This window comes from Coregonus clupeaformis, unplaced genomic scaffold (assembly GCF_020615455.1).
Source record: "Coregonus clupeaformis isolate EN_2021a unplaced genomic scaffold, ASM2061545v1 scaf0491, whole genome shotgun sequence".
NCBI lineage: Eukaryota > Metazoa > Chordata > Actinopteri > Salmoniformes > Salmonidae > Coregonus > Coregonus clupeaformis.
Genome location: NW_025533946.1, coordinates 1 through 27,500, shown reverse-complemented (window position 1 = coordinate 27,500; position 27,500 = coordinate 1). Strand labels below are relative to the sequence as shown.

At 41.5% G+C, this 27,500-nt stretch overlaps 1 protein-coding gene across 2 annotated transcripts in view; it reads left to right on the top strand.

Moving 5' to 3' along the window:
* The window catches only part of LOC121576909 (Wilms tumor protein homolog), a 17,297-nt gene extending 919 nt beyond the window's left edge, over positions 1 to 16,378 (top strand). The window contains exons 2-8 of one of the 2 annotated variants that reach the window (XM_041890492.2): positions 2,876 to 2,992; positions 5,745 to 5,847; positions 12,288 to 12,387; positions 14,441 to 14,585; positions 14,701 to 14,790; positions 14,998 to 15,081; positions 15,385 to 16,378. In XM_041890492.2, the coding sequence (XP_041746426.1) occupies positions 2,876 to 2,992; positions 5,745 to 5,847; positions 12,288 to 12,387; positions 14,441 to 14,585; positions 14,701 to 14,790; positions 14,998 to 15,081; positions 15,385 to 15,506 (761 nt within the window). In that variant the 3' untranslated portion in view covers positions 15,507 to 16,378. Of the gene's footprint in view, positions 1 to 2,875; positions 2,993 to 5,744; positions 5,848 to 12,287; positions 12,388 to 14,440; positions 14,586 to 14,700; positions 14,791 to 14,997; positions 15,091 to 15,384 lie in introns of both variants that reach the window. The other variant, XM_041890491.2, reaches the window with a different exon arrangement.
* The last annotated feature ends 11,122 nt before the right edge of the window (positions 16,379 to 27,500 follow it).

The following is a 27,500-nucleotide window of genomic DNA, read 5'->3' as shown; positions in this document are numbered from 1 at the left end:
ATTTTGTACAGTTATTGCGATTTTATGCTTTTATTATGATTTGACTATTTTCCCTGCCTACAGTTTTTTTGCTAACTCTGGTGATGTACATTAGTTCATGATCAATAAACAAACAAATTAATGATAGATACACCTGGAAAAAAGGTCCTATGAACAGTAAATAAATTCATAATTTCAAGGATTCAGTTTGTTTAAGTGAAACTTGTGTTTTATTATGCTATTGTATATGTCAGATACTAACTGATCTTCTTGCCAGCACAGTACAATGAAAATGTGTTGACATTAGTTTACAATTTAGAAAATCTCTGCATTTACTATAGTATTTTCTTTATTACCTTATCACAACTTTCACAAACTTATGATTGATTTAGTGAGTTTATAATTAGTGCATTATATATATAACAAATACTATTTAATGCCACTCACTGAACTTTGTACTGTTTAAATGATTTATCATTAGTATATTCCACTGTAGTCAGTCAATTTCATTATGAATTATATTATGCATTACTGACATTGCTTTTAACTGAATGTGCAATTTTAACAAAACATTTTTCAAACAGAATAGATTATTTTCATCACAAATTGATGTACAATTTGATCTCTGAAATTCTAATAGCAGCTGTGTTATAGTTAAGCTGATCATACCGTTGCCAAACTTTGCCTTTATTGTGGACTTGTGGTTGTATTACAACTGAATGTTCAGTCTCAAATACAAATGTTTAATAGTCCTGCGGTTGAAGGTTAATACAAATGAATGGGAAAAGGCTCAGTGATGACAGAAACTGTAATTATTTTTGAACTTGTGGTAAATTAACATGAACTAATCTCAGTATAATTCCTTAAATCAGTAAACGTTTATCTGAAGGCTCCTGATTTCCAAGTAATTTTTTTAATGATTATTATGCCTCGGTTTCACTTTGACCTGAGCTATTTGTAGTCAAGCTCTGGGATTTCTCTTTAGGGCTGTTGGGGTCACCAGTGCTCACACACCACATGTCATCAGTCCACACTTTTAATGGAGGATTCATTAGAAATAACATCAGTATCAAAGGGCTCATCCAACCTTCAACCCACTTATCACACCCCTTCTGTGCCTGGCCAAGCGGTGCAAACAAGCATGGCTCAGGCTCATGTGGGTCACTTTCACTAGATACTAATACAATGATGGTCACTGAGTGAATATCCACTGGATTCATGCTCTGTTTACAGTTACCATGCGAAACAAGACAGTCAAAACGAGTTAGTGTGAGGACAGGTATTATGTGTGTATTAGTGTCTGTGTCATAAAAGTGTACTTGTACTTGTGTAATTCCGTGTGTGTGTGTGTGTGTGTGTGTGTGTGTGTGTGTGTGTGTGTGTGTGTGTGTGTGTGTGAAGTTTACTTGAATGGAAGATCAGAAAAAGAATAGTTAATGAATTATAGTAGGGACTTTCCTTGTACAGAATGATTAAAAACTGCAAATATTTGCATTACCCTTCAATGGATTTTATTACCCTTCAGAACCCTTTTTGTTATGTTTAGTTTTTTTAATTAAAGTATTGTTTTTAAGTTTCATTCTGATTTTCCAGCTGTAGCACAATTTTATAATTGACTTCCCTTGATTTACCATACTGGTTTAAAAAAAAATTATCCATGGAAATTCTGTAATAATTTGTAAAAGCATAACAATATTTATTGACATTTTATTTCAAGATTTGTAGGCTAATTCTAGGCCTGCTTTTTCAAAATGAACAATAAAAAAAAAGACAATTATCTAAATGAAACTACTGGGAAAATACAGATTCTGAAGTTGATTAATATCTATAGAGTCACTGTGAAATTAGTTGTTATTGATGAAGGCACTAATTTATAGAATTAGATGCTTTGCGTCTGACTATTGATTAGGTTATGGGTTGACTATTCACAATTCTGTAATATTTTAACTCTTTGGAAGTCAGCAAAAACTCTTTATATTGTATTATTACATAGATACTATACTGTAAGTAATAAGTAATACGTCTGTTGTTCAGTGATTTACATTTGAGTACTGGTCCTCGTAATAAATGGCTTGTGAATTATTCATAATATTTTTAGCAAAAGTTAATAAGCAGACCATCAAATAAAGTATTACAATTAACATTCAGCGCATGATAAATATATATATATATATATATATATATATATATATATATATATATATATATGGAAGAAAATTCTGGTCACCTCGTATGTGCATTTGGTATTTCTTAACATCCCACTCCACTGCAGTGCGTAAAGCAGACTGGTTTAAGGTGAGGACACTACCACACAAACTGCCTGGGCAGTGCCCTTCACTATGCCCACTGTGACCCAGACCAGCCCAGGAGGCTACCCAGCCCTATGTAGGCCTACTGTTATGGGGATCAGTCCTGTCCTCCTCTCCTCAGTCAGTTAGACAGAGATGAGTGGAAGACAAATAGAGCTCTTTAATGAGTTTTGAGTAAACCCTGCTGGGGCGCTGGTGAAAGTTGCTGTGGTGTGTAATTAATTGCGTCGGTGTTGGCTGGTGTGTGATTGATGAACTGGTGCCCCACCCTGGGTCAGACATAGGCATGATTAAGCCCTGAACCTGGTGTCAGCCCTCCAGTGTCTTGCCACAGTTTGTTTTCACTCTGGACGCTTTCACTCTCACCCCAACGCAGGGGCAACTGAGGTTTGAGGAGGGAAAGAGGAATGTAATTTACCTACCCATTCAGAACAAAGGGTTAAAGTGCTGAATGTTAACAGATGAGCTAACTCAGAATGTACACAGTAACTTTTAACATGTAAACACCTTTGTACCTACTTTCCATGGTCTGAAACCTTGAAATTATTCATTTAGTTTTTCTAAACCATTCTTCTTTGTCTTTACAGGTTACAGTGCTTTCGATGGCGCCACAAATTACGGTCACACTCCCACACACCACTCTTCCCAGTTCCCCAACCACTCCTTTAAACACGAAGACTCCCTCGCTCAGCAGACCAGTATGGGTAAACATCAAAATATTCTCACCTAGATTCCTGCTTGTGTGTGCGTGTGCGTGTGTGTGTGTGTGTGTGTGTGTGTGTGTGTGTGTGTGTGTGGGTGTGTGAGTGTGTGTGTGCGTGTGTGCGAGCATTCATGCAAGTATATACAGTACCAGTCAAAAGTTTGGACACACCTACTCATTCCAGGGTTTTTCTTTATTTTTACTATTTTCTACATTGTAGAATAATAGTGAAGACATCAAAACTTTGAAATAACACATATGGAATCATGTAGTAACCAAAAAAGTTAAAAACTTTGCCTTGATAACAGCTTTGCACACTCTTGGCATTCTCTCAACCAGCTTCACCTGGAATGCTTTTCCAACAGTCTTGAAGGAGTTCCCACATATGCTGAGCACTTGTTGGCTGCTTTTCCTTCACTCTGCGGTCCAACTCAACCATCTCAATTGGGTTGAGGTCGGGTGATTGTGGAGGCCAGGTCATCTCATGCAGCACTCCATCACTCTCCTTCTTGGTCAAATAGCCCTTACACAGCCTGGAGGTGTGTTTTGGGTAATTGTCCTGTTGAAAAGCAAATGATAGTCCCACCAAGCGCAAACCAGATGGGATGGTGTATCGCTGCAGAATGCTAAGTGTGCCTTGAATTCTAAATAAATTACAGACAGTGTCACCAGAAAAGCACCCCCACACCATCACACCTCCTCCTCCATGCTTCACGGTGGGAACCACACGTGCAAAGATCATCCGGTCACCTACTATGCGCCTCACAAAGACACAGCGGTTGGAACCAAAAATCTCAAATTTGGACAGATTTCCACCGGTCTAATGTCCATTGCTCGTGTTTCTTGGCCCAAAGCAAGTCTATTCTTCTGATTGGTATCCTTTAGTAGTGGTTTCTTTGCAGCAATTCAACCATGAAGGCCTGATTCACAAAGTCTCCTCTGAACAGTTGATGTTGAGATGTGTCTGTTCCTTGAACTCTGTGAAGCATTTATTTGGGCTGCAATCTGAGGTGCAGTTAACTCTAATGAACTTATCCTCTGCAGCAGAGGTAACTCTGGTTCTTCCTTTCCTGTGGCGTTCCTCATGAGAGACAGTTTCATCATAGCGCTTAATGGTTTTTGCGACTGCACTTGAAGAAACTTTCAAAGTTCTTGAAATGTTCCATATTGACTGACCTTCATGTCTTAAAGTAATGATAGACTGTCGTTTCTCTTTGCTTATTTGAGCTGTTCTTGCCATAATATGGACTTGGTCTTTTACCAAATGTATACCACCCCTACCTTGTCACAACACAACTGATTGGCTCAAATACATTCCACAAATTATCTTTTAACAAGGCACACCTGTTAATTGAAATGAATTCCAGGAGACTACCTCATAAAGCTGGTTGAGATAATGCCAAGAGTGTGCAAAGCTGTCATCAAGGCAAATGGTGGCTACTTTGAAGAATCTCAAATCTCAAATATATTTTGATTTGTTTAACACTTTTTTGGTTACTACATGATTCCATATGTGTTATTTCTTAGTTTTGCTGTCTTCACTATTATTCTACAATGTAGAAAATAGTAAAAATAAAGAAAAACTCTGGAATGAGTAGGTGTGTCCAAACTTTTGACTGGTACTGTATGTGTGTAAACACATGTGTATTGTGAACTCCGTACTCCTCACCTAGGGAGTGGCCTCCATCTTAAAGTCACTGTGAGGTTAAGTCTTACAGTGACCTTCACGTCAGTGTCCTAAATCAATAGCATCTTGGGTTTTTCATGGTCCTTTTCTTCACCCATGGCCCTTTTGTTAGTAAACAGCTGGATGTGTGTGTTGTTGATTTTATTACTGTGATGTTGTACATTTCGGACTCTCTTTATGGAAATGATAACTGTAAGAAACAGCGATACAAGGTTTTTGGAATGTTTAAAACTACCCTGGGACCCATTCATACGTGGAGGCAGAGGAAAAGCAGAGATCCTTCATTTGCACTTTGAAAAAGCAAAAAGAGTCAGTGTGCCTTATGGCTTCAAAGAAGAAGAAAGAGAAGAGAGAGGAGAGCGGAGAAGAGAGAAGAGAGAGAGAAGAGAGAGAGAAGAGAGAGAAGAGAGAGAGAAGAGAGAGAGAAGAGAGAGGAGAGAGGAGAGAGAGGGAGAGAGAGGAGAGAAGAGAGAGAAGAGAGAGGAGAGAGAGAAGAGAAGAGAGAAGAGAGAGAGAAGAGAGGAGAGAGAGAAGAGAGAGAAGAGAGAGAGGTGAGAGAGAAGAGAAGAGAAGAGAGAAGAGAGAAGAGAGAGAGGAGAGAGGAGAAAGAGGGTATATATGTGTATATTCGGCCACAGTTCACAGGTTTCTTTCACAATTTCCATTTCAGGATAGTTTTTCTCAGAGGAGGATCCGTTCCACCAGAGTTCCCCGAAAGCTTTATAGCTAATGTGATCCTTCTTTCTATGACGAATACCCACGTCACTCGTAGAACAGCAAAGTGCTTCATTTGAAACATTTTGTTTGTTCACGCCCAGAGAATTAACCTTCAAACAACCATTTTTACTATTGTTACTCTCTCATAGTTGTGCGTCTAGGTTGTCGAGAGAAATAAAGTGCCATGTTAGCTATGAATCGGGGAACTCACTTCCAGTGCAGTTGTGAAGCTGTCTTTTATCCTTGGGACTGTCCCATGATACTATTTCAAGTCTCAATCTGTAACGTGTTCAGTTGGTGGGTGATAATTGAGATGAACAGTAACGGTTTAATGTGTCTGTTTATGTAGGCGAGCAGCAGTATCCTGTCCCTCCACCCGTGTATGGATGTCACACCCCATCAGACAGCTGTGCAGGCAGCCAAGCCCTACTGCTGAGGAACCCTTACAACAGGTAGGCGCTGGAGCCACCCCACTACAGTAGCTTAACTTTCCCTTACCTGACATCACATCCCTGCCACTCAACTTAGCCCCACCCCTATCAGTCACGTAAGCCCCACTCGTATAGGCCTATCAATCACCTGTACTCAACAATCATCTAATGTTACAAAGCTGCAGTCTGACAGGCAGAAATCGTACTAAGGAATCCTATTGGTAGTGACTATAGTCTTGTTAAAGGTGGCTAGGACAATCTGTACAGGATGCTCACCTTTATAGTAGTCTTGTCTGGCCAAGGTTGTGCTGCCATCAGCCAGATTGTCTGCTAAGACAATAATCATCAACATTGTGGTTCTAAAATGAAATGTAGAAAAGTCACGCTGCCATTGAGCACGCCCAGTAGCTAGAGGAAGTAAAGTAACAGTGACAGGAAGTTGGACAGAAGGAGAATATCCTGATTTTCAGTCAGGAAATGATCAAAATACAGCCATTTGTCAACTTTGTACTCTCAAAACTTTCCATTGGACTAAATCCACCGCAGTCCTTCATGACAAAGAATAGTATACTATAAAAGCACATTAACTCTGTTATATTTACAAGTTAGTTGTCTTGCGCAAAAAATACTTCAATTCACTGTGTAGATGGTATGGATGAGGAACATATCCAGATAAATTCATAACAGTTGTCAAGACAGAAAATGGGAGCAGAGCTCAGCAGGCCAAGATAAACGGTGTAATCCACTACTGCCTTCCAGTCTTAGACCAATGTTGAATTCCTCCTAATATGTAGCTCACTGTCCTCTGAGTGGAGAAAACCCCATTGTAACCTCGCAAAACTGTTAACTCACTGGTCTTGAGACGGCACAAATTTAGCTTGCATTCCTTGAATAGCTTTAACATTTTGTTTTCAGCTCAAGGGAACATAAAGATACAAAATAAGAGAATAGTAGATAGTGGGAGTGTGTTAGTCAGACTGGATACATGGGCTGGATGCCCATTCTTCAAGTTCTGCTCCTCCTGATATCTGGCTGATATCTTTTGGGGAAGGGAAGGGGCTGGGAATCCTCAATTCAAACTGCTAAGCCGCTCTCTAATCAAATGCCTGGTACCAACAGCGCTGTATTTATACAGTGAGACTGCAGTTATGCACTTTTTAATGATTTGGAAGTACATTCAATTAAAATAAGTCCACTTATCAAGCTAAGAGCCAGGGAGCCAGGACATTTTTTTATTTGGGAAGCGCTGGTGTAGAGGATGAAGACTGGTGTCCCAAAAAACAACAACTTAAACCAAAATACCCAAACATTTAGTTATTATATCAAGACATGAAAGTCTCAGGTATGTATAGAGCTTGTCATAGAGGATTTGACCTACCATGTACAGTAATGGTTTAGAGAAAGTTGACAGTGTACTAATAATGGACACACCCTTCTTCATCCTTTAACCCTCAGGGCAGAACTGTGACACTTTCTGTCATCCAAATTGCTGAATTGATTTGAACTAAAAGACTACAGCCTAAAAAGTCCAATTCTACTGGGTTACGTTGAGCCACCACTTGTTTCTAGAAAACCATACACAAAATTAATCATGTGACCAAATATTTAGGAAGATGTCATCATTTCATGGAGTCTGTGAAGGAATAAACCACATGGAAAAGTGGTAAGCAAGTTAGGTCCAAAAAACAATTAATTTATTGTGTTATAGGTTTCATGATGCTTGTATCTAAACCAAAGTAGATCATTTTAAGACAGTTGGGTCTTCGTAAGCTACAATATGAGGTCTTAAACCTAGCATTAACGTGCATCCTTGTAGCTGTTTGGGCTAATATAGTAAAAATGGTTGCTTTGGGGTAAATTGTGCTATTTGGCAAGGGGCAAGTTGAGCCAATGGCTAATCAATATACCCCATACAAATGATGATGACATTTTGTCAGTTTTATGGATAATATGCATGTCTCTATGCTTATCCTGGCTCTATGCTCAATTGACCCCGTAAATTGTGCCAAGAGACCACATTTTTTTGGACAAGCTATATTTGAAAACTGTTATGTTTACATGAATTTTGATTATTTCTAGGGATACACAACATCCTGAAATATGTGTAGATATCTTTGTTAGAACGAATACCATATACCCCTTGACCGAGTGATGCTGAATGTAAAAAAGGCTCAACATATCCCACTCTCCCCTACTGTATGTAGATACTGTAAGCATCAAACAGAGTGTAGGCCGTTACAGTCAATGTGCAGGGTGCCAGGCACCAGAGCCTCCCAGCGCAGTGAGCTGTTCCTGTAGTATGATAAACATACGTGATGTCAGGGTCGGCAGTGATTTACATTTACATTTTAGTCATTTAGCGGACCCTCTTTTCCAGAGCGACTTACAGGAGCAATTAGGGTTAAGTGCCTTGCTCAAGGGCACATCAACATATTTTTCACCTAGTCAGCTCTGGGATTTGAATTAGCGACCTTTCGGTTACTGTCCCAATAAATCTAAAGTATGTGTTTGGGAAATCACCTGGTAGGTTAACTAATGGTCCTGGAGTCTGACACTTAATAACGGATGGCTATTTGGGTCTGAGTGATGGAGGGCTATAATTAACACATCACCCAGTTGGTGTTAGTGTGGGAGGATCCTCATTGTGAGGCGTATTCATGAGCTGTTACTCAGGATTAAATTGTATAGATGGGGCCAAATTGTATAATCCTCTGACTCTCTTGTGGTGCTTGTCTACACTGAAAACAGTGGTGCCACCACTGGACATCCTTGCCCGAGGAAAAATTCCACTTTTATTTTTTTATATTTATTTTTTTTTTTTAATCCCAGCAGTGATTATTTATCTCAGCTGGAATGTATGGCACAGATGTCACATACGGGTTGTTTTTTATTTTATCTTAGAAAGTTAGGTTTTGCCTGTAACGGTGATTTAGGATGTTTTCCATGCCTGTGTGTGACCCTGATATGTTAAAGGACTCTGGTGACAAGCCATGATTGTGAGTCTAGGATCGTTTCAGAGGGCTATTTCTAGTTGAGGGGGAAACATCACTTTTTCTCTTGCTTTAGTGCTGTAATGAAAATATCCTCTTTCATTCTTGCTTTCTTGTAATTTTCAGTGGCCCTCTTTTTCTAACTCCCTTTCCAACTCCTCCCGAACCCCCTCTCTGTTTCTGTCTGTTTTCACCGGGGATCGTGTGCATGTTAAATTAGCCTCTCTGTTTTGTCTGTCCTGTGAAATGTATCCTGCTATAATTTTCCTGTGTGGGGCATCAGCCTTGACCACAGTGGGACATGTAATGGAGGGGAAGGGCTCTGCACTGGGGAGTAGTGGAAGTGGATCAGTACACAATGGGACAGTTTCCCCCTGGGATACTCCAGCCAGGGATCCAGAGCCAGGGCTCAGTTAGACTGGAGGGGAGGATCTGACCCTTCCACCACCTCCCCCAAAAAGCCAGCAAAGGCCGGGGTGACTGAATGATTAATCTGCTGCTAAATGAGAGGGACTGTGGTGCTTAGGCTGCGGAAAATCAGACTTGGAGTCTCATCTCCAGGGACTCACGCCAAAGTATGCATGTGCCTCTTCCAGATAAACGCCACCACTCCCCCGTCTCCCTCCCCAGCCCTGTCTCTCTCCCCAGGCCCTGGCTGCATACATTAACGTGAGGTGTTTAGCTCCACAATGAATGAGTGAATGAATGAACTGTGGGGAGATTTATTGCAGTGTGCAGCTTGCACTGTCCCGACTCCGGCTATCCTTGGAAGAGTAGAGACAAGAACAGCTTTATGCCCTCTCAACCATGCATTCATAATTTAACTGTACAGGATACAACCCCCTCCTTCCATGAAATACAAAAATTACAGACTTGTAAGACTAGTAAAATAACGGTATTGCCATCTGGTTATTATGAAACTAGATGTGACCCTTAGCTGTCTTGAAATGCTGTAGCTACAGTGTATGTAACTGAACCAACTTTAATGAATACTTTTGGAGGCTACCTTCATCTTTTGAGGTGTTAATAAGTTTTCAGCAAAAATTGCCATTTCTAAATTTAATTATTTTTAATCTCATAAATTAAGTAGGTTAGTACACAATGGCTGGATAGCATACAATACCTGAACTATGTTTCATATTTCTGCATATACTACAATGGATCATTGTCTTTTTGTGCTATGTCCTTATCCTGTACGCCTATTTGATTGAGAGCAGTTTGTGGGTGACAACAAGGTTTGGCAGGTCGTCTTACTAAAACAGGCCTTATTTATGGAAGAAAACTAAGGTAGTACGCAGCTTGATCGTGTGTTAATCCAGGGTTAGACAGAGAGGCCAGTTTACCGCCTAGCCATATGAATAAATCTGGGAATGACAGGAAGTTAACCATTAGTCTTTCCTCCGAGTTCCACTTTGGATGCTTTAGGTGAATATACTGCGCTGTGACCCGTTGAGCAATTTGCCCCTATGTCAAGACAAGTTATAGCTGGTGATTTCTTTGCATTTATTTATTGGGAGCTTTTACCTGCTGTGCATGCTATTGAAATACAATGCCAATGCAACGTTGCTGAACTGGCTTACATACAATGCCTTCGGAAAGTATTCAGACCCCTTGACTTTTTCCACATTTTGTTACGTTACAGCCTTATTCTAAAATGGATTTAAAAAATAATAATCCTCAGCAATCTACACACAATACCCCATAATGACAAAGCGAAAACAGGTTTATAGAAATGTTTGCACATTTATAAAAAACAAAACAGAAATACCTTATACATAAGTATTCAGCCCCTTTGCTATGAGACTCGAAATTGAGCCTGTTTCCATTGATCATCCTTGAGATGTTTCTACAACTTGATTGGAGTCCACCTGTGGTAAATTCAATTGATTGGACATGATTTGGAAAGGCACACACCTGTCTATATAAGGTCCCACAGTTGACAGTGCATGTCAGAGCAAAAACCAAGCCATGAGGTCGAAGGAATTGTCCGTAGAGCTCCAAGACAGGATCGTGTCGAGGCACAGATCTGGGGAAGGGTACCAAAAAATGTCTGCATCATTGAAGGTCCCCAAGAACACAATGGCCTCCATCATTCTTAAATGGAAGATGTTTGAAACCACCAAGACTCTTCCTAGAGCTGGCCGCCCGGCCAAACTGAGCAATTGGGGGTGAAGGGCCTTGGTCAGGGAGGTGACCAAGAACCTGATGGTCACTCTGACAGAGCTCTAGAGTTCCTCTGTGGAGATGGGAGAACCAGAAGGACAACCATCTCTGCATCACTCTACCAATCAGGCCTTTATGGTAGAATGGCCAGATGGAAGCCACTCCTCAGTAAAAGGCACATGACAGCCCGCTTGGAGTTTGCCAAAAGGCACCTAAAGATTCTCAGACCTTGAGAAACAAGATTCTCTGGTCTGATGAAACTAAGATTTAACTATTTGGCCTGAATGCCAAGCGTCACGTCTGGAGGAAACCTGGCACCATCCCTACGGTGAAGCATGGTGGTGGCAGCATCATTCTGTGGGGATGTTTTTCAGCGACAGGAACTGGGAGACTAGTCAGGATCGAGGGAAAAAAGAATGGAGCTAAGTACAGAGAGATCCTTGATGAAAACCTGCTCCAGAGCGCTCAGGACCTCAGACTGGTGGAGAAGGTTCACCTTCCAACAGGACAATGACCCTAAGCAAACAGCCAAGACAACGCAGGAGAGGCTTCGGGACAAGTCTCTGAATGTCCTTGAGTAGCCCAGCCAGAACCCAGACTTGAACCCGATCGAACATCTCTGGAGAAATTTGAAAATAGCTGTGCAGCAACGCTCCCCATCCACCCTGACAGAGCTTGAGAGGATCTGCAGAGAAGAATGGGAGAAACTCCCCAAATACAGGTGTGCCAAGCATGTACCGTCATACCCCAGAAGACTCGATGCTGTAATCTCTGCCAAAGGTGCTTCAACAAAGTACTGAGTAAAGGGTCTGAATACTTATGTAAATGTGATATTTCCGTGTTTTTTTTGCAGAAATGTCTAAAAACCTGTTTTTGCTTTGTCATTATGGGGTATTGTGTGTAGATTGATGAGGGGAAAAAACTATTTAATACATTTAAGAATAAAGCTGTAATGTAACAAAATATGGAAAAAGTCAAGTCAAGGGGTCTGAGTACTTTCCAAAGGCACTGTAGATAAGTGGAGAACGCTTAAACGCCAACCTTTATTTAGTAGTGGGAGACCCTTTTCAACAACTATATTTCAGGAGTGACCGTTTACGGCAACATTTTACAGTACATTTAATGGCGTGAAGATAATAGCCATTCATCCTACACAACATCCTACAATTTCCTGACTTTTCATCGCTCCTAAAACTGCTGAATGCTCTTGAACAGCTTTTATGTGAATTGTAATTTGGCAGACAAAATAGGAAAGGGTCACATATTTCCTCACTAAAAATGCTGTTTTGTCTTTCTCCCTGTGGACAGCCATGCTTCGGGCTATGAGAGTGACCCCAACACTCCCATGGTATATAGCTGCAGCACCCAGTACCGCATCCACACCCATGGCGTATTCAGAGGCATACAGGTCAGTTCTCTCCTCTCACGGCTTCTGAGTTCACACCCAGGTCACACACTCTGATTCCTCTCTCCATACACATCTTTCCTTATGTGATCAGGGCCAAGGTCGAGATATGGAGCACAGACACACACTCTCTCGCAAGAACACACACACACACACACACACACACACACACACACACAAACACACACTCCCTAAATGCCAGCACAAGGTCGGAGGTGGCAGAAGAGGAGGAGGTGGGCTAGAGAGATGCAGTACAGGAGGGAGAGAGAGAGAGAGAGAGAGAGTAGGAGAGAGAGAGAGAGAGTAGGAGAGAGAGAGAGAGAGAGAGAGAGAGAGAGAGAGAGAGAGAGAGAGAGAGAGAGAGAGAGAGAGAGAGAGAGAGAGAGAGAGAAAGAGAAAGTAGAGAGAGAGAGAGAGAGAGAGTAGAAGAGAGAGAGAGAGAGAGAGAGAGAGAGAGAGAGAGAGAGAGAGAGAGAGAGAGAGAGAGAGAGAGAGAGAGAGAGAGAGAGAGAGGGGAGAAAAGAGCCTGACGCAATGAGCAGACTATGCGAGGGGAAGCAGGCCTCTGCCAGAACAGTTGAGACATTTAAAAGGCATCTCAGGATGAAAAGGGAAGAGGAATCACTTTCAAGAAATCCATTAGCAATAAAGATACAGTTTCCATACGCAGGCCCATGTTAATAAATCATTAGATCTTAATTAATGTCAGTCAACAGCTTTAAAGCACAGAGAACAGACATTCTCCAGACCTATTCTCATTGAAAATGTGACTTTTGGTACTCCGGCCCTCTCTTTATCCCTTCTCATTGTTCTCAAGTGAAATTAATTCAGGAAAACCTCATTCACAAAATGAATCACATAAGTCTACTTAATCACATAAGTATGCAAAAGTACACTGAGTAGACAAAACATTAAGAACACCTTCTCCTTCCATGACATAGAGTGACCAGGTGAATCCAGGTGAAAGCTATGATTCCTTATTGATGTCACTTGTTAAATCCACTTCAATCAGTATAGATGAAGGGGAGGAGACAGGTTAAAAAGGGATTTTTAAGCCTTGAGACAATTGAGACATGGATTGTGTATGTGTGCCATTCAGAGGGTAAATGGGCAACAGCTCAATAGTTTCCTGTGTGTATCAAGAATGGTCCACCACCCAAAGGCCAACCCGCCAACTTGACACAACTGTGGGAAGCATTGGAGTCAACATGGGCTAGCATCCCTGTGGAATTCTTGTAGAGTCCATACCCTAATGAATTGAGGCTGTTCTGAGGGCAAAATATGGTGTTCCTAATGTTTGGTATACTCAGTGTAGATTTTTTGAAAGTCATGTTCAAGTTGTACGTGGACACTTGGTGCTCAGAAAGCCTTTTATTTGACAATCCCAACGTTGAGTTGCCCTCTCCATGAAGTGGGGAATCTAGATAACGGACAAGGCAGGCATACGGTAGTGCCATAAAACACTGAAGTAATTTACTTATCAATAGGCTGCTAACACTATTTATTAGAGCGCCGGTGCCCACAGAGCCCATTACACTAAGCGCCTGCTAATGAACAGCAGATGGGTATTAGGGTCTGACAGGGAGGGAGGGAGGGGGAAGAGAGGGGAGCACAGGGGGGCACGGACAACTGAGATGGGGTCTGCCTAACGTCCATGACTAATGGCTTTAGAGAGTAAATCAGTGGCATGGAGTAAATTTGACCAATCATTTTACGGCTAATTCCAGTATAATGAAGCCCCCCTTAGTGAAATAATCACACTTCTTTTGCCTTTTTTAAAATGGGTTATTATTTTAGAGTTACCTTTTGCTGGATTAGGCTAGTGGATAGCTTAGTTACTGTTATCTCTTTGTATGATTGTCGTGGTTCTAAACCTGTACCATCGCTCACTGTGTGTGTGTGTGTGTGTGTGTGTGTGTGTGTGTGTGTGTGTGTGTGTGTGTGTGTGTGTGTGTGTGTGTGTGTGCGTGCGTGTGCGTGCGTGTGTGTGTGTGTGTGTGTGTGTGTGTGTGTGTGTGTGTGTGTGTGTGTGTGTGTGCATGCACCCCGTCAACAGGATGTCCGACGGGTGCCAGGTATCGCCCCCACCATTGTTCGCTCAGAGACCAGTGAGAAGAGGCCGTTCATGTGTACATATCCTGGCTGCAACAAACGATACTTCAAGCTGTCCCACCTACAGATGCACAGCAGGAAACACACAGGTAAGAGCCAGGGTAACCATAGATCAAGCTCATTAGACTAACAAACCAGTGTATCAGTGATCCAGGTCTTGCTGTACCAAAGCCCTCTCTGTGTTACCCTGTGCCCTCCCTCCAGGTGAGAAGCCCTACCAGTGTGACTTTACCGACTGTGGACGAAGGTTCTCCAGGTCAGACCAGCTGAAGAGACACCAGCGGCGACACACAGGTTTGCCCTCTCTCTATCCCACTGTTTCTTTTTCTCATTCCTTTCCTCTCTTTTCCTCTTCTCTACTCAAGCTCCCTCCATCTCTCTGCCCTCTGTATTGTAAATAGAACGCTATAGCTCGGTCTCCCTTTGGAACGGCTTCTCTCCTGGCCTCTGCTCTACTCTGTCTCTCTCTGTGTGTGTGTGTGTGTGTGTGTGTGTGCCTAGGGGTTAAACCGTTCCAGTGCGAGACATGTCAGAGAAAGTTCTCACGGTCTGACCACCTTAAGACCCACACCCGGACTCATACAGGTAAAACAAGTGCGTAAACTTTTATTTTTCCACATCCACTTATCTCTTATCTGCTTATTACTTAGCTAGCTACTTCACTTTTTCATGAACAGTCGGTCGGTAGATCTCAAGGCTTTGGTGGTATAGTATTTCAACTAATCTACAGTATGTTATCATACTCGATGAAAATAGGTTAAGTCAGTGACCTGTTATTGAAAGTGATCTAAAATGATAATAGGCAATTCATTCATCTCTTCCTCCCCTTCAGTTAGGTTTAAACCAGATACTCCCTAACAGCACTCTCTCTCCCTCTCACTCTCCTAGGTGAGAAGCCATTTAACTGCAGATGGCCCAACTGTCAGAAGAAGTTTGCCAGGTCCGATGAGCTGGTTCGTCACCACAACATGCACCAGAGGAACCTGACCAAGCTCCAGCTGGCCATCTGAGCCAGATCTCAGCCAGCCTCGCTGGCGTCACTGCTCTCAAACACCCTGCCTAAATGAGACTGAATCCTCCAGCTCGCACTGGGGAGCCGCAGCAGAGCAGGAGGCCGACAATCTTGTTCATCTGCATGTTACTGTACAGCCTCACCAACGGACAGTTCTCCAAACAGCGCCACCTAGGGACAGTCCTCTGTTCATAAGCTCTGGTTATTTTAGTAAGACATATTTAATGAGGAAACCAAATAGTTTCTGTCTCTTGTTGGTGTTGTATAGATGTGTATAACTTTTGTGCCCATTTCTCAGTTGAAGTATTACAGACTAATTTATTTGATCATACTTTTGTGAATTAAAATCTTTCTCTGGAATGATTTCTGGAAAGACTGATATTTTTGACATTGGTCAAACAGTATCTTCATCATCACTATCGTTCAGTCCACTTCCCTGTACTTCTGATTTGATCTGCACCAGGTAGTTGAAACATAAAGCTACAGTATATCCGCTTTTGTCTGTGATGTTGTCTGTAAATATTGTTTCACTTTGACAGTGGATTTTGGGGCTGTGAGTTTAAAAAAAGATGTATCGGGCACACTGGCAATGTGGCCAAGAAGTTGTGATATTAAATGATATAAATAATAATACTGGACCGTGGATTGCATTTTCTAAAATATCCTTGCCGTGGAAAAATGTGACTTAACTATTATAGTTTAGACTAGACCTACTTCGAATGATCCAGGAAATGCTTTTTTAAAGTGTGTATATCATAAATCACTTATCTGTTTTTTTTACTCTGAAGTGTATTATAAGTACATTAAGATCTGTTCCCATCCGTTTAAACTGTATTGTTCTTACTGTTTTTATACAGTATATATACTGATTCTGTTGTTGTTGTTGTTATTTTTCCCATTGAGTTCTGTATTAAAGCCCTCTCGCAGTGTGCAGACTGCCTGGGCAGCTGTGTTGGCTCAGGGGCCAGTGTTGAGTTACTTTCGCCTTCACTAACAGGGCTGATCAACCGCGCTCCTGAGACCCACTGACCAGACCGTAACCTGACCAGGTCGTGACCCCTTGTAAGTCACCTGACACGAGTTACCAGAGGAGGATCATACTGGCCTGGTCTCAGAATAAAAATAGTTATGATAACAAAACAGAACTCTTTGACTGTAGCTAACATCCGCTGCTTTCTTTATCTCTGCGCAGATTCTTTTCAAATTCCTTGGCTTCTGAGTGAAACAGGAGACGCAGATAAACATAAACGTGTTTTCTCTCAAACTCACTGTTGCTCAGGACTATTTATCTTAATTCAGCTATGCACTCTCCCTGCACTTAGAAAAAATACACTTTTAATCTACTATTGTTGTTTTCAAACAAGAAAAAAATATCCACTTTAAGTTGTGATTTTTTTATCATTCGACATCCACATAAATACACTCTGTGCAAACAACAAACAAAAAAGCTTGGTACAATTTCAAAATGAACTACAGTTAGTTATAAAACATTAAGGCAGTGGAATTCAAACTTTATCAGCGGGGACCGCATTTCTTCCGCCAGAATTTCTGGGGACCCCATTTTTTTACACCAATAATTTCTCGTGACCTCACCCCACCTCAAATGTAATCACACAACCTTAACATATTTCAATTTTTACATCAACAAATAACCTTTAATAATTGCATTTTCATTTCTTATCAAAATGAAAGCAGTAAATACATTTAATAATACATTTACTCAATAATTTTTTTATTTTCAAATTACCTTTCTCAAATACGTTTGTATACTGTTCCATACAATAATCTGTACTCTTCATTTCTTGTTTCCGAAATATATATATTGTTTTTTTGTTGTTTTTTGGCAACCCCACTGCAGTTCCCCCACAACCCCACTAACACTTTGAATCCCACTGCATTATGGCCTAGATTCAATCAGATCAAGCGTTAACCAGCAATAGCAGACTGCCGCATAGCTGATGTTTTGATGTTGGGGGTGGAGGTGGAACTGGGTTGGAGACATCAAATCGGTGAGCAGCTGCTCTTGCGATCATTGTCACGAAGCCACATCTGCCCCACTCACGTTAGAGGTTCAGAATGAGAAAGTGTAGGCTACATAGAAATAATAGAGAGAAATAGTAATGGCGTCTTTTTGTAGGCACTAACTCCGCCATTGTTCGTTGGACAAAGCCCATTGGGAAATGAATGGCGTTTTTGGATAAACGCCGAAAATAAGGTCTGTGGTAAACACAGGCTTAGGAGATCTTATACTTTTTGTTCTATGAGATAATCTTCCTCAGCTAACATCACCTTTTGTGAATTTTGAAGCATTTATGCAATAAAAAAAAGCACATAAAGGCTTCATAATTCACAAAGGTTATGTTAACAGACTGATATTATCTCATAGAACAAAACATATAAGATTTCCTAAGCCTGTGTTAACCTCAGACCTTATTTTTGGAGTTCATCCCAAAACCCTATTCTTTCCCTATAAATTTTCTCCATAGGAATGGCTGAATGAACCAGAGGTAACTTACTTCCGTTTGTTAGGACTACAAGGTGGCGAGCTCTATTACACTCAAATTGAAAAATCAATCAACTAAATAAAGAGGATTTCTATCAATCGAGGTGTCGATTACATCTCACATTCCAGTACGTCATTTCTCTTAATGCGACTCCGTGCAGCCAATGGTCATGTTCACTTTAAGTATAATGCGCTTGTGGATTTGACCAGCTCTAATGCAGTTCCACCTCTGACACCATCAAAACATCAGCTTTGCGGATGTCACCTAAATGTATCTGATGGTGTTTTATCACGTTGAGGGAATATTGTTGTGGAGATCCTCTTCTTTAACTATTCGCTTGGCCCCAGTGTTGTGTAAATCAGCTTGACTCTCCACTCTATTACTCATGTAAAAACCCCCGCTATATCTCAAGAGTGACAGTGGTTAATCTCTGTCCCAGATTTCTGCTCCATGGCCCAGCTCCACAACCTTTGAAGAGAGGTGGCTGTTTTTTGTAACTTTAGTGCAGTCCACTTAAGATCATCACAATAGAGGCTGTATTAAAACACTCCACTTAGTACATTCCTTTAGACAAATGTGGGACTTTCTAGGAGGATAGGGTTGAATGGAATTGGATGCGATTGATATCAGTGTAGTGTACTATCGTAGGCCAACTTTACAGTACTTTACACACTGCATAAATAGCCTTTTGTGTTATCTAAGAAGTCATTGTTCATGAGGTTTACCTTCATCATAAAAGGAAATGAACATGTTTGCATGACTATCTATGGACTTCAGATGCACTAGTCATCTAGTTTAGCAGTCATGAGATGTACAGTATATGTAACACATTAAAGGAGGGAAGAAAATGCAAACACCTTAAAGCCTCTGATCCATAACTCGGAAGATCCTGAGTGACTGTTGACAAAGAGAAGAGAGGCTTTAGGCTCAGATCAGAGAGACATCTCGGAGGGGTTCTCCTCTATGTCAGTTGACCCAAACAAACCAAACAATATAGTGTACATTTGATGTCTCCAAATAAATGCCCCATTTTCCTACATCTTTGAAATCCACTCTTTCATAATACTTTCTTGTCCTTTTTCAGAATACAAAAGCCATTGCACTGTGTCCAGAGATGTGAGCATAACACATATCCACAGATAAATATGAACCCCTCCTCATCCCAACGTCTGCTATGCAAACCCTTCAGCTGATACGGACGCTGTTCAGAGCTTACACAAATTCAAACCTGATCTCCATCTTATTTTCATCACACTCAACCATTCTAATTATATCAATAATTATATATTATATTACATCCCTTTACATATAATAGTGACCTTATTAAATGCACCAAAAGCATTAATTAAAGTCCTAGGTGATGTTATGGTGTGACCAGTGTGTGTGGTTGGTGTGTTGAGCTTGTAAAGTGCTGGTGGGTGATTCCATCCTGATAAGCCCTTAGCTGCTCCACTGCTCTGCTGGTCAAAGCAGCCTGCCATGTCGCTGACACATTTATGACCTAGACCAGTGGGCCAGTCTCAGCCCCTTAGTCAAGCCTCTCATTTGATAAGATGCACAGGAAAATGGTGATAAATAAAGAGGCCTATTTCCGAGTAAAGACACAGGAGGGAATGTATAGGGTCTTAGGCACTCAGCGTCTGATCGGTTTGTCTATTTGAGGAATAGGTAGTGAGACCAGAGGAGTCTGTCGGCCATTAGAAGCTTAGAGCCTGCCGCTGAGAATCTGACCCGAGGAGGGTGGAGAGGATATGAAGTATCAGTGAGTTGTAAAACTCATGGAGTTACACTTCTCACCCCCATCCACACTCACTCTTCCCAAAGACATGTGCACTCCAACCTGCATTGCAATGGAGTACATACACAGAACCTATAACAACGCCTTGGGGTTAGAGTCGTTTCGTAGCTCTAACCTCCTTAATTAACTTTACTTGATTACAAATCATCTGTGGATGCTTGACCTCCTGGGTTTATGGCCCACAATACAATGGGAATACAATTGTCACAAGCAATGGCTACTAAACACTGCCTTACCTGCAATTTATAGAAGCTCTTCCCCTATAACAAACAGGAGAAGGTGATCAAACACAATCAAATGCAGAACTGTTTGAGTGAAAAGCCATTTATTCCACTGTTTATAATGCACATAAATCCTATTATGATTATGAGAAATGCATCACTGAATGGAAAAGTGAAATCGTTAATAACACTAAAATCCCATATTTTTTTCATCAGGCAGTCGGTACAGTAAACTGAGCCAAATCACGGATATAAATCCTTCACAGGAACAAGTGAACCACCAATGAGGAGAGAGAGAGGGAGACAGAGAGAGAGAGAGAGAAAGAGAGAGAGAGAGAGAGAGAGAGAGAGAGAGAGAGAGAGAGAGAGAGAGAGAGAGAGAGAGAGAGAGAGAGAGAGAGAGAGAGAGAGAGAGAGAGAGAGAGAGAGAGAGAGAGAGAGAGACAGAGACAGAGACAGAGACAGAGACAGAGACAGAGACAGAGAGAGAGAGAGAGAGAGAGAGAGAGAGAGAGAGAGAGAGAGAGAGAGAGAGAGAGAGAGAGAGAGAGAGAGAGAGAGAGAGAGAGAGAGAGAGAGAGAGAAATTGACAGATGAAGAGAGACAGATAGAAACAACAAGAGCAAAAGACAGAGGGAATGAAATAAACAAGAACAAAAGGGTGGGAGAGAGCTAGTGAGTCTTTGTGTTGCGCAGGTCTCTAGGGTAATGCTGTAATGGTCGGAGATTATACTGTAGATGTTTGGGCCCTGGTACGACTCGGCGCGAAGCAGAGTGCGGCCCGTTCCTAGAGGCTGCATTCCTTCAGCTCCTGCTGCCTGTCAGAGACATGGGCCGAGGCGTGGCCAGGCAGCACGGGGCCGGGGAAGGTGGCTCTGGAGAGGACTGTAGCTAGTTGAGTCTTATACTGAAGTTGTGTAATGCCTCTTTAATATCATAGCATTGTAATCAGTCACGGCGGTGAAAGAGAGATATGTATATACAAAAACCAAAACCAACAGTGCTGCACCAATTTTGAATAAAGAATACAGAGGTTTTCGGTTGCACTCTACATTACAGTGACCTTATTACTGTGTTTTTCATATTACAGTGTAATTATTGTAATTACTAATTGTTACACTGTACTTACAGTTACCTAGGGTTAGGGTTGAACCAGGATGTGGACATGAACTAGGGTTAGGGTTAGGGTGAGGATTAGGGTTGAGGCTAGGGTTAAGGTTGAACCAGGATGTGGACATGAACTAGGGTTAGGGTTAGGGTGAGGATTAGGGTTGAGGCTAGGGTTAAGGTTGAACCAGGATGTGGACATGAACTAGGGTTAGGGTTAGGGTGAGGATTAGGGTTGAGGCTAGGGTTAGGGTTGAACCAGGATGTGGACATGAACTAGGGTTAGGGTTAGGGTGAGGATTAGGGTTGAGGCTAGGGTTAGGGTTGAACCAGGATGTGGACATGAACTAGGGTTAGGGTTAGGGTGAGGATTAGGGTTGAGGCTAGGGTTAGGGTTGAACCAGGATGTGGACATGAACTAGGGTTAGGGTTAGGGTGAGGATTAGGGTTGAGGCTAGGGTTAGGGTTGAACCAGGATGTGGACATGAACTAGGGTTAGGGTTAGGGTGAGGATTAGGGTTGAGGCTAGGGTTATGGTTGAACTAAGAAGTGGACATGAAGTCAGTGTTCCAGAATTTAGTCGGGCTCTGTACATCATGATCACACACACAACTCTTTTAATATATTGTGAAACATATGGAGAGGCAGTGGAGCCATACCTTCAACTTGGACAAAAGCTGTATATGTGATGGAATGTTTGGTTTAATGTTGGAAGTGCACATCTCTGTTTCAGGCCCAAGCAGAGCTGCGCTACAAACCTGTCCTGTGAGTTAAGGGTAATGGGGGTCTGCGCCGTTCCACACAGTAAAATAGGCTGACAGAAGAAAGCAAACACACAGGAGATGACATACAGCGCTTTAGAGAGGTCAGTGATGCAGCTGCACTACAGAGGGCAGAGGGTGAGGTGCTTTAGGTGCACCTTTCCAGTGGCCCCTTAAAGTGGCAGTTAACGTAACCATTTAGATGGCAGAACTCAGGAGAGAGGAGAGCCAGGTTACTGCACACATGCACGCGCGCACACACACTGTCTGATAATTTATCCTCCGGGTCTAAGAGAGGGGAACAGCGTGGTCAGAGAAAGGAGCATTGATTTAAATGCCTTTTTAAATGTTCTCCTCAGGTATATGGCTCTTGCTCTCTCAGAGTGGTGGGTGCTAGTCTTTCTCAGTGCCACTGTGGCGCTAACTTTCCTCTGATGAAAGACTTCATCTGATGCAGTGAGTTTCACCACAAAAACGATGTTTTCCTTCACACAGCGCTATTCTCTTAGCACTGTTGTAAAATGAACTATGTTGTTGTTGAGACAGAACGGGGAAGAATATATGATCAAAATGAAAAGTGGGATGGAAGAGAACATTTCTGACAAAAGCAATAATTTCCCAGTTTTCCATGTTTTAAAAAGGTTGATCACCTTTTTAAAACATGGAAAACTGGGAAATTATTGTTTTTGTCAGAAATGTTCTCTTCCATCCCACTTTTCATTTTGATCATATATTCTTCCCCGTTCTGTCTCAACAACAATAAAATGTTATTAATAAAGCCATTTTTACATCAGCAGATGTCACAAAGTGCTATACGGAAACCCAGACTAAAACCCCAAACAGCAAGCAATGCAGATGTAGAAGCACGGTGGCTAAGAAAAACTCCCTAGAAAGGCAGGAACCTAGGAAGAAACCTAGAGAGGAACCAGGCTCTGAGGGGTGGCCAGTCCCCTTCTGGCTGTGCCGGGTGGAGATTATAACAGTACATGGCCATTAAGGCCAGATTTTTCTCCAAGATGTTAAAATGTTCATGATGACCAGCAGGGTCAAATAATAATCACAGTGGTTGTAGAGGTTGAAACAGGTCAGTACATCAGGAGTAAATGTAACTTGGCTTTTCATAGCGGTTGAAATAGCAGGTGCAGTAGAGAGAGAGAGTTGAAAACAGCTGGTCTGGGACAAGGTAGCACGTCCAGGGAACAGTTCAGGGTTCCATAGCCGCAGGCAGAAGAGTGGAAACTGGAGCAGCAGCATGACCAGGTGGACTGGGGAAAGCAAGGTGTCATCAGGCCAGGTAGTCCTGAGGCATGGTCCTAGGGCTCAGGTCCTCCCTGGGAGGGAGAGAGGGAGAGAGAGGTGATGAAGTCATGAAAAATGTATATGTGAATATAGTATATTAACAATGATGGTGGGAGCTCAGCAAATAAAGGACAGATAGATTAGTGCAAAGGCTTGGAGATGAATGGATGTGGATTACAAGATCCGCTCCCATGTCATGTTCCAATACCTAAGGGCCCCGAAATATATGAGTTATGGGCTATCTAGATTATGCTATAGTGGTTTGGGTGGAGTTTCATTAGTCCCAAGGAGATAGTCCAATAAGATTAAGAACAATACGTTTATTTAGAAAGTTAAACAATCTTTTTGCCTTATCCGGTCCATGATATATTAACATACATGGAAAATATTTCACATAATAAAAACATAAACTGGCCTAGACGTGTTCTCTTGGGTGACAAATAGATTAAACAAATATTTTATGATTAATCTCTGATGCTAAGATAAAACATTTTACTGGCTCTCAAGATTCTGAATGATTATCTGTAGGCCTACAGGAAGTGCAAGTAAAAAATCATTAGTGGAATTGATTCATCAATTTGCTCATGTTTCATCATGAGGCTTGAAAACGGCCAAACATTCTAAAATGTTTCATGAGATTGGAGGGATCTTAGAACATTCCTCCAAACAGAATCTTTCCAGATCCTTGATATCCTTTCTCTGCGCTCATTTCAAACCACAGGTTTTCAACGGGGTTCAAGTCCGGAGACCATTGAAAAATATTGATTTTGTGGTCAATTAAACATTTATTTGTGGATTATGATGTGTGCTTGGTTGGGGTTATTGTTTTGCTGGAATATCTTCCTGGCAGAGGCAACCAGGTTTTTGGCTAAAATGTCCTGGTGCTGGGTAAAATTCATGATGCCGTTGACCTTAACAAGATCCCCAGGGCCAGTGGAAGCAAAATAGCCCCATAAAATCAAAGATCCACTATCATATTTCACAGTAGGTATGGAGTTATTTTCTTCTTATGCATACTTATTTTGACACCAAACCCACCACTGGTGTGAGCTCTATTTTCATGTCATCCAACAAATGTTTGTTAAATGGCATTGGCACTTGGATTGGAACCAGTGCTATGGTCAGATGACATTAAAATATTTTCTGCATATGCTTCCTTATTTCGACCCCAAACCGACCACTAGTGTGTGTGGCCAAAGAACTCTAACCCCATACCTATTGTAAAATATGGTGGTGGATCTTTGATGTCATAGGGCTATTTTGCTTCAAGTGCAAAATAAATAAATAAATATATATATATATATATATATATATATATATATATATATATATATATACATTGGTCACTGAAAAAAAAGAGACAAATTAAATAAAAAGGCTCAGTCATTATCCTCGCAAGGTGAGGTGTTGAAAGGTATTGAAAACAGGGGTGCCAATAACTTTGACCCCTATCTTTTTTAGAAAAAAATATGACAAGTTAATTGAATCTCTTTATCTGAGCAATTGTATTAGTTTAAAATAATATAATTGTACTTTTTTTGGGAGCATACAATACAGCTCAGTATTTGCATTATTTATTTTATAAAGTATTTTTTGCTCATCTTATCAAGGGTGCCAATTATTATTGACCTGATTGATTAGTGCCCATGTTACAACAGCAGGTTCTACATTTTATTTATATTTTTGTGCAATCTATATATTATTTTTGGGATTCTGAAGAAAATAAACACTGTAAAATATGTGGAGAGGAGAATTAGCTGAAATAAATAATACAGTAGGTGAGAGCGCATTGATTCTCACATCCTTTGTGAAAATGTATTTTCTGAAAAATTGTGATAGAAAATCTTTTAAACATATGCAATAGCTCTGTCTAGTGGTGAAAGGCACATCATCCCATTTTACCCATTGTTTTCCAATATATTGTAAATAGAATAGCCATAACACTTGCCTCTCTTGACTAATGCTTTTAGTGCCAACCCACATTGCCACCTAGTGCTAGCACTTGAAATAAATTAGAATAGCGATTGGAACAGACAGATTATCATAAAGTCATCCAGTGTAAATATCTTTCTCAATTGGTGTTTGTTGTATATTTTCCCTTATAGAATGAAAGCCCCATGAGTATAAAATGGATGGTTTGGATCAGGAAGGAGTAGCCCTAAACGTGTGGAGTGTGTTTGTACAGAGCCAAGTGAAACTGCCCAGCAGAATATCACATTTCAGGGCCACATCCATCACTCTGCAGACAGCAGCCACAGACAGCCATTGGCCACTACCTGGGAAGGTTAAAGGGCACATGCTGCCCTGTTTGTCCGATTTATGAACTGTCAGGGGTACCACATTAACAAGAGATTAGCCTCAACAAGGAGATGTATGATATAAACAAAGTGAAGAGGCGGCGAGCGGCCAGGGAAACAGTCAGCGAGGAACAGAAGCTAAGGTGCTGATGGACAGACACAGAGTGAGAGGCGTATTGGCTATCAGCCAGGGCTAGGTTGTTTGGTTGTTTTAGATTTGTAATCTTCAATTGGATGTGTGTTGTCTTTATTCAAGGATACTACTATTGCAAATACTGTTGGTTAAAAGAAGAAAAAATGTGTGAACAGGTTTTTTATTGTATGAAGGATTACTGGTATGATTTATTGTACGTGTGTATTACTCTATAATTATGTTTATGTGTGTGTATTTGTAAGTCTGTGTGTGTGTGTGTGCATGCTCTTGTTTCTTACCATATGTATGTCAGTTCAGTGTGCAAGACAGTTGTTGTTGTTGTTGTGGTTGTTGTCCCCAAGGCTAAGTTGAAATTGGCAGGGGTGCTCAGTCTGGGAACCCCCCAAGGGACTGGGCCCCTGCCAACACCCTCCTCCCTGTTCCCTCCATCCCTCCATCTCTCCATCCCTCCATCCTTCAGCCTCCAGCTCAGCAGGATCCAGAGCCTTAGTACGGAGACCCCTCCTCCCAGAACCCCCCTCTCCTCTCTGTCTCTGTCTCTGGGAGGTCTCAGCTGTCCCCTTCAGAAGAGACATCAATCCGCCCAGGGGCTTTCCGACACTCTGCTAGCTAGGACCACTGCAGGGGCCAAGCCTCCAATAACACACAGGCACATAAATGCACTCCATACACAAAAGAACCCTGAAAAACCCCAATCTCTTGCTCTGAGAAAATACTGTCTTGCAGTTGCTCTTTCCAACCACGTGAGAGCAGTGTTAGTCTTTATCAGAGACCTGGCATGATGAGTGTAGTTACTAACGGCACTGAGGAGTGTGACATCCTACAATGGTTTATGTCAGGGCACCTGTACTTGGGTCTGAATCCATAAAATAAGCATAGAGTAAGAGAGTGTGGATGAAACATTTATAATGTGTATGGAGTTGTGTGTCAGTTAGTGTGCAGTTCAATAAATATATGAATTATTGAGGTAAAGGTGTTTAAATAAAACATGTCCATTTTTTGTGCTGGATATTACTTAGAATAAACCACTGACAACATGCACACACGCATAAAAACTCTCTCTCTCTCTCTCTCTCTCTCTCTCTCTCTCTCTCTCTCTCTCTCTCTCTCTCTCTCTCACACACACACACACACACACACACACACACACACACACATGCACACCAGTGCACGCAACCTAGCCACACACACGCACACGCACACACACGCACACATGCACATACGCACACACATACACACCACCGGGGGCTGCTGAGGGGAGAACTGCTCATAATAATGGCCGTAACGGAGCAAATGGAATGGCATCAAACACCTAGAAACCATGTATTTGATGTATTTGATAACATTCCACTTATTCCGCTACAGTCACTAACATGAACCCGTTCTCCCCAATTAAAGTGCCACCAACCTCTTGTGATACACACCCACTCACCCAGGCACGCATGCACGCACGCACGCAGTGATGTGCAGTCAGGGTAGGCAAGGTAGGCAGTGCTTACCCAGTGATAATCTAATAAAACAAGCTGTTATGAAAAGTATGTAAAATATTGTCATTCTTTTAATATCTAATGTTTTTTTCTCAATGATTCTGGTGGTTTTTATGCAAGAAATCTCAAACTTTGCTAAAACTGGGTTAGGGTTAGGGTTAGGGTTAGGGTTAGGGTTAGGGTGAGTTCCCAGTTGTCTTGAAATCATTGAAGTCAGATTTTCCCAGTTCTGAGTTAACAGTTGTTTTGAGCGCGGCAGAAATCATGCTGTATTGACAGCATGGCCAATGTAGAATGTTTATAATTTTAACCTTGGAAAAGAGACCCTTAAATTGAGAATTGGGATCACACACCCACTCATTTT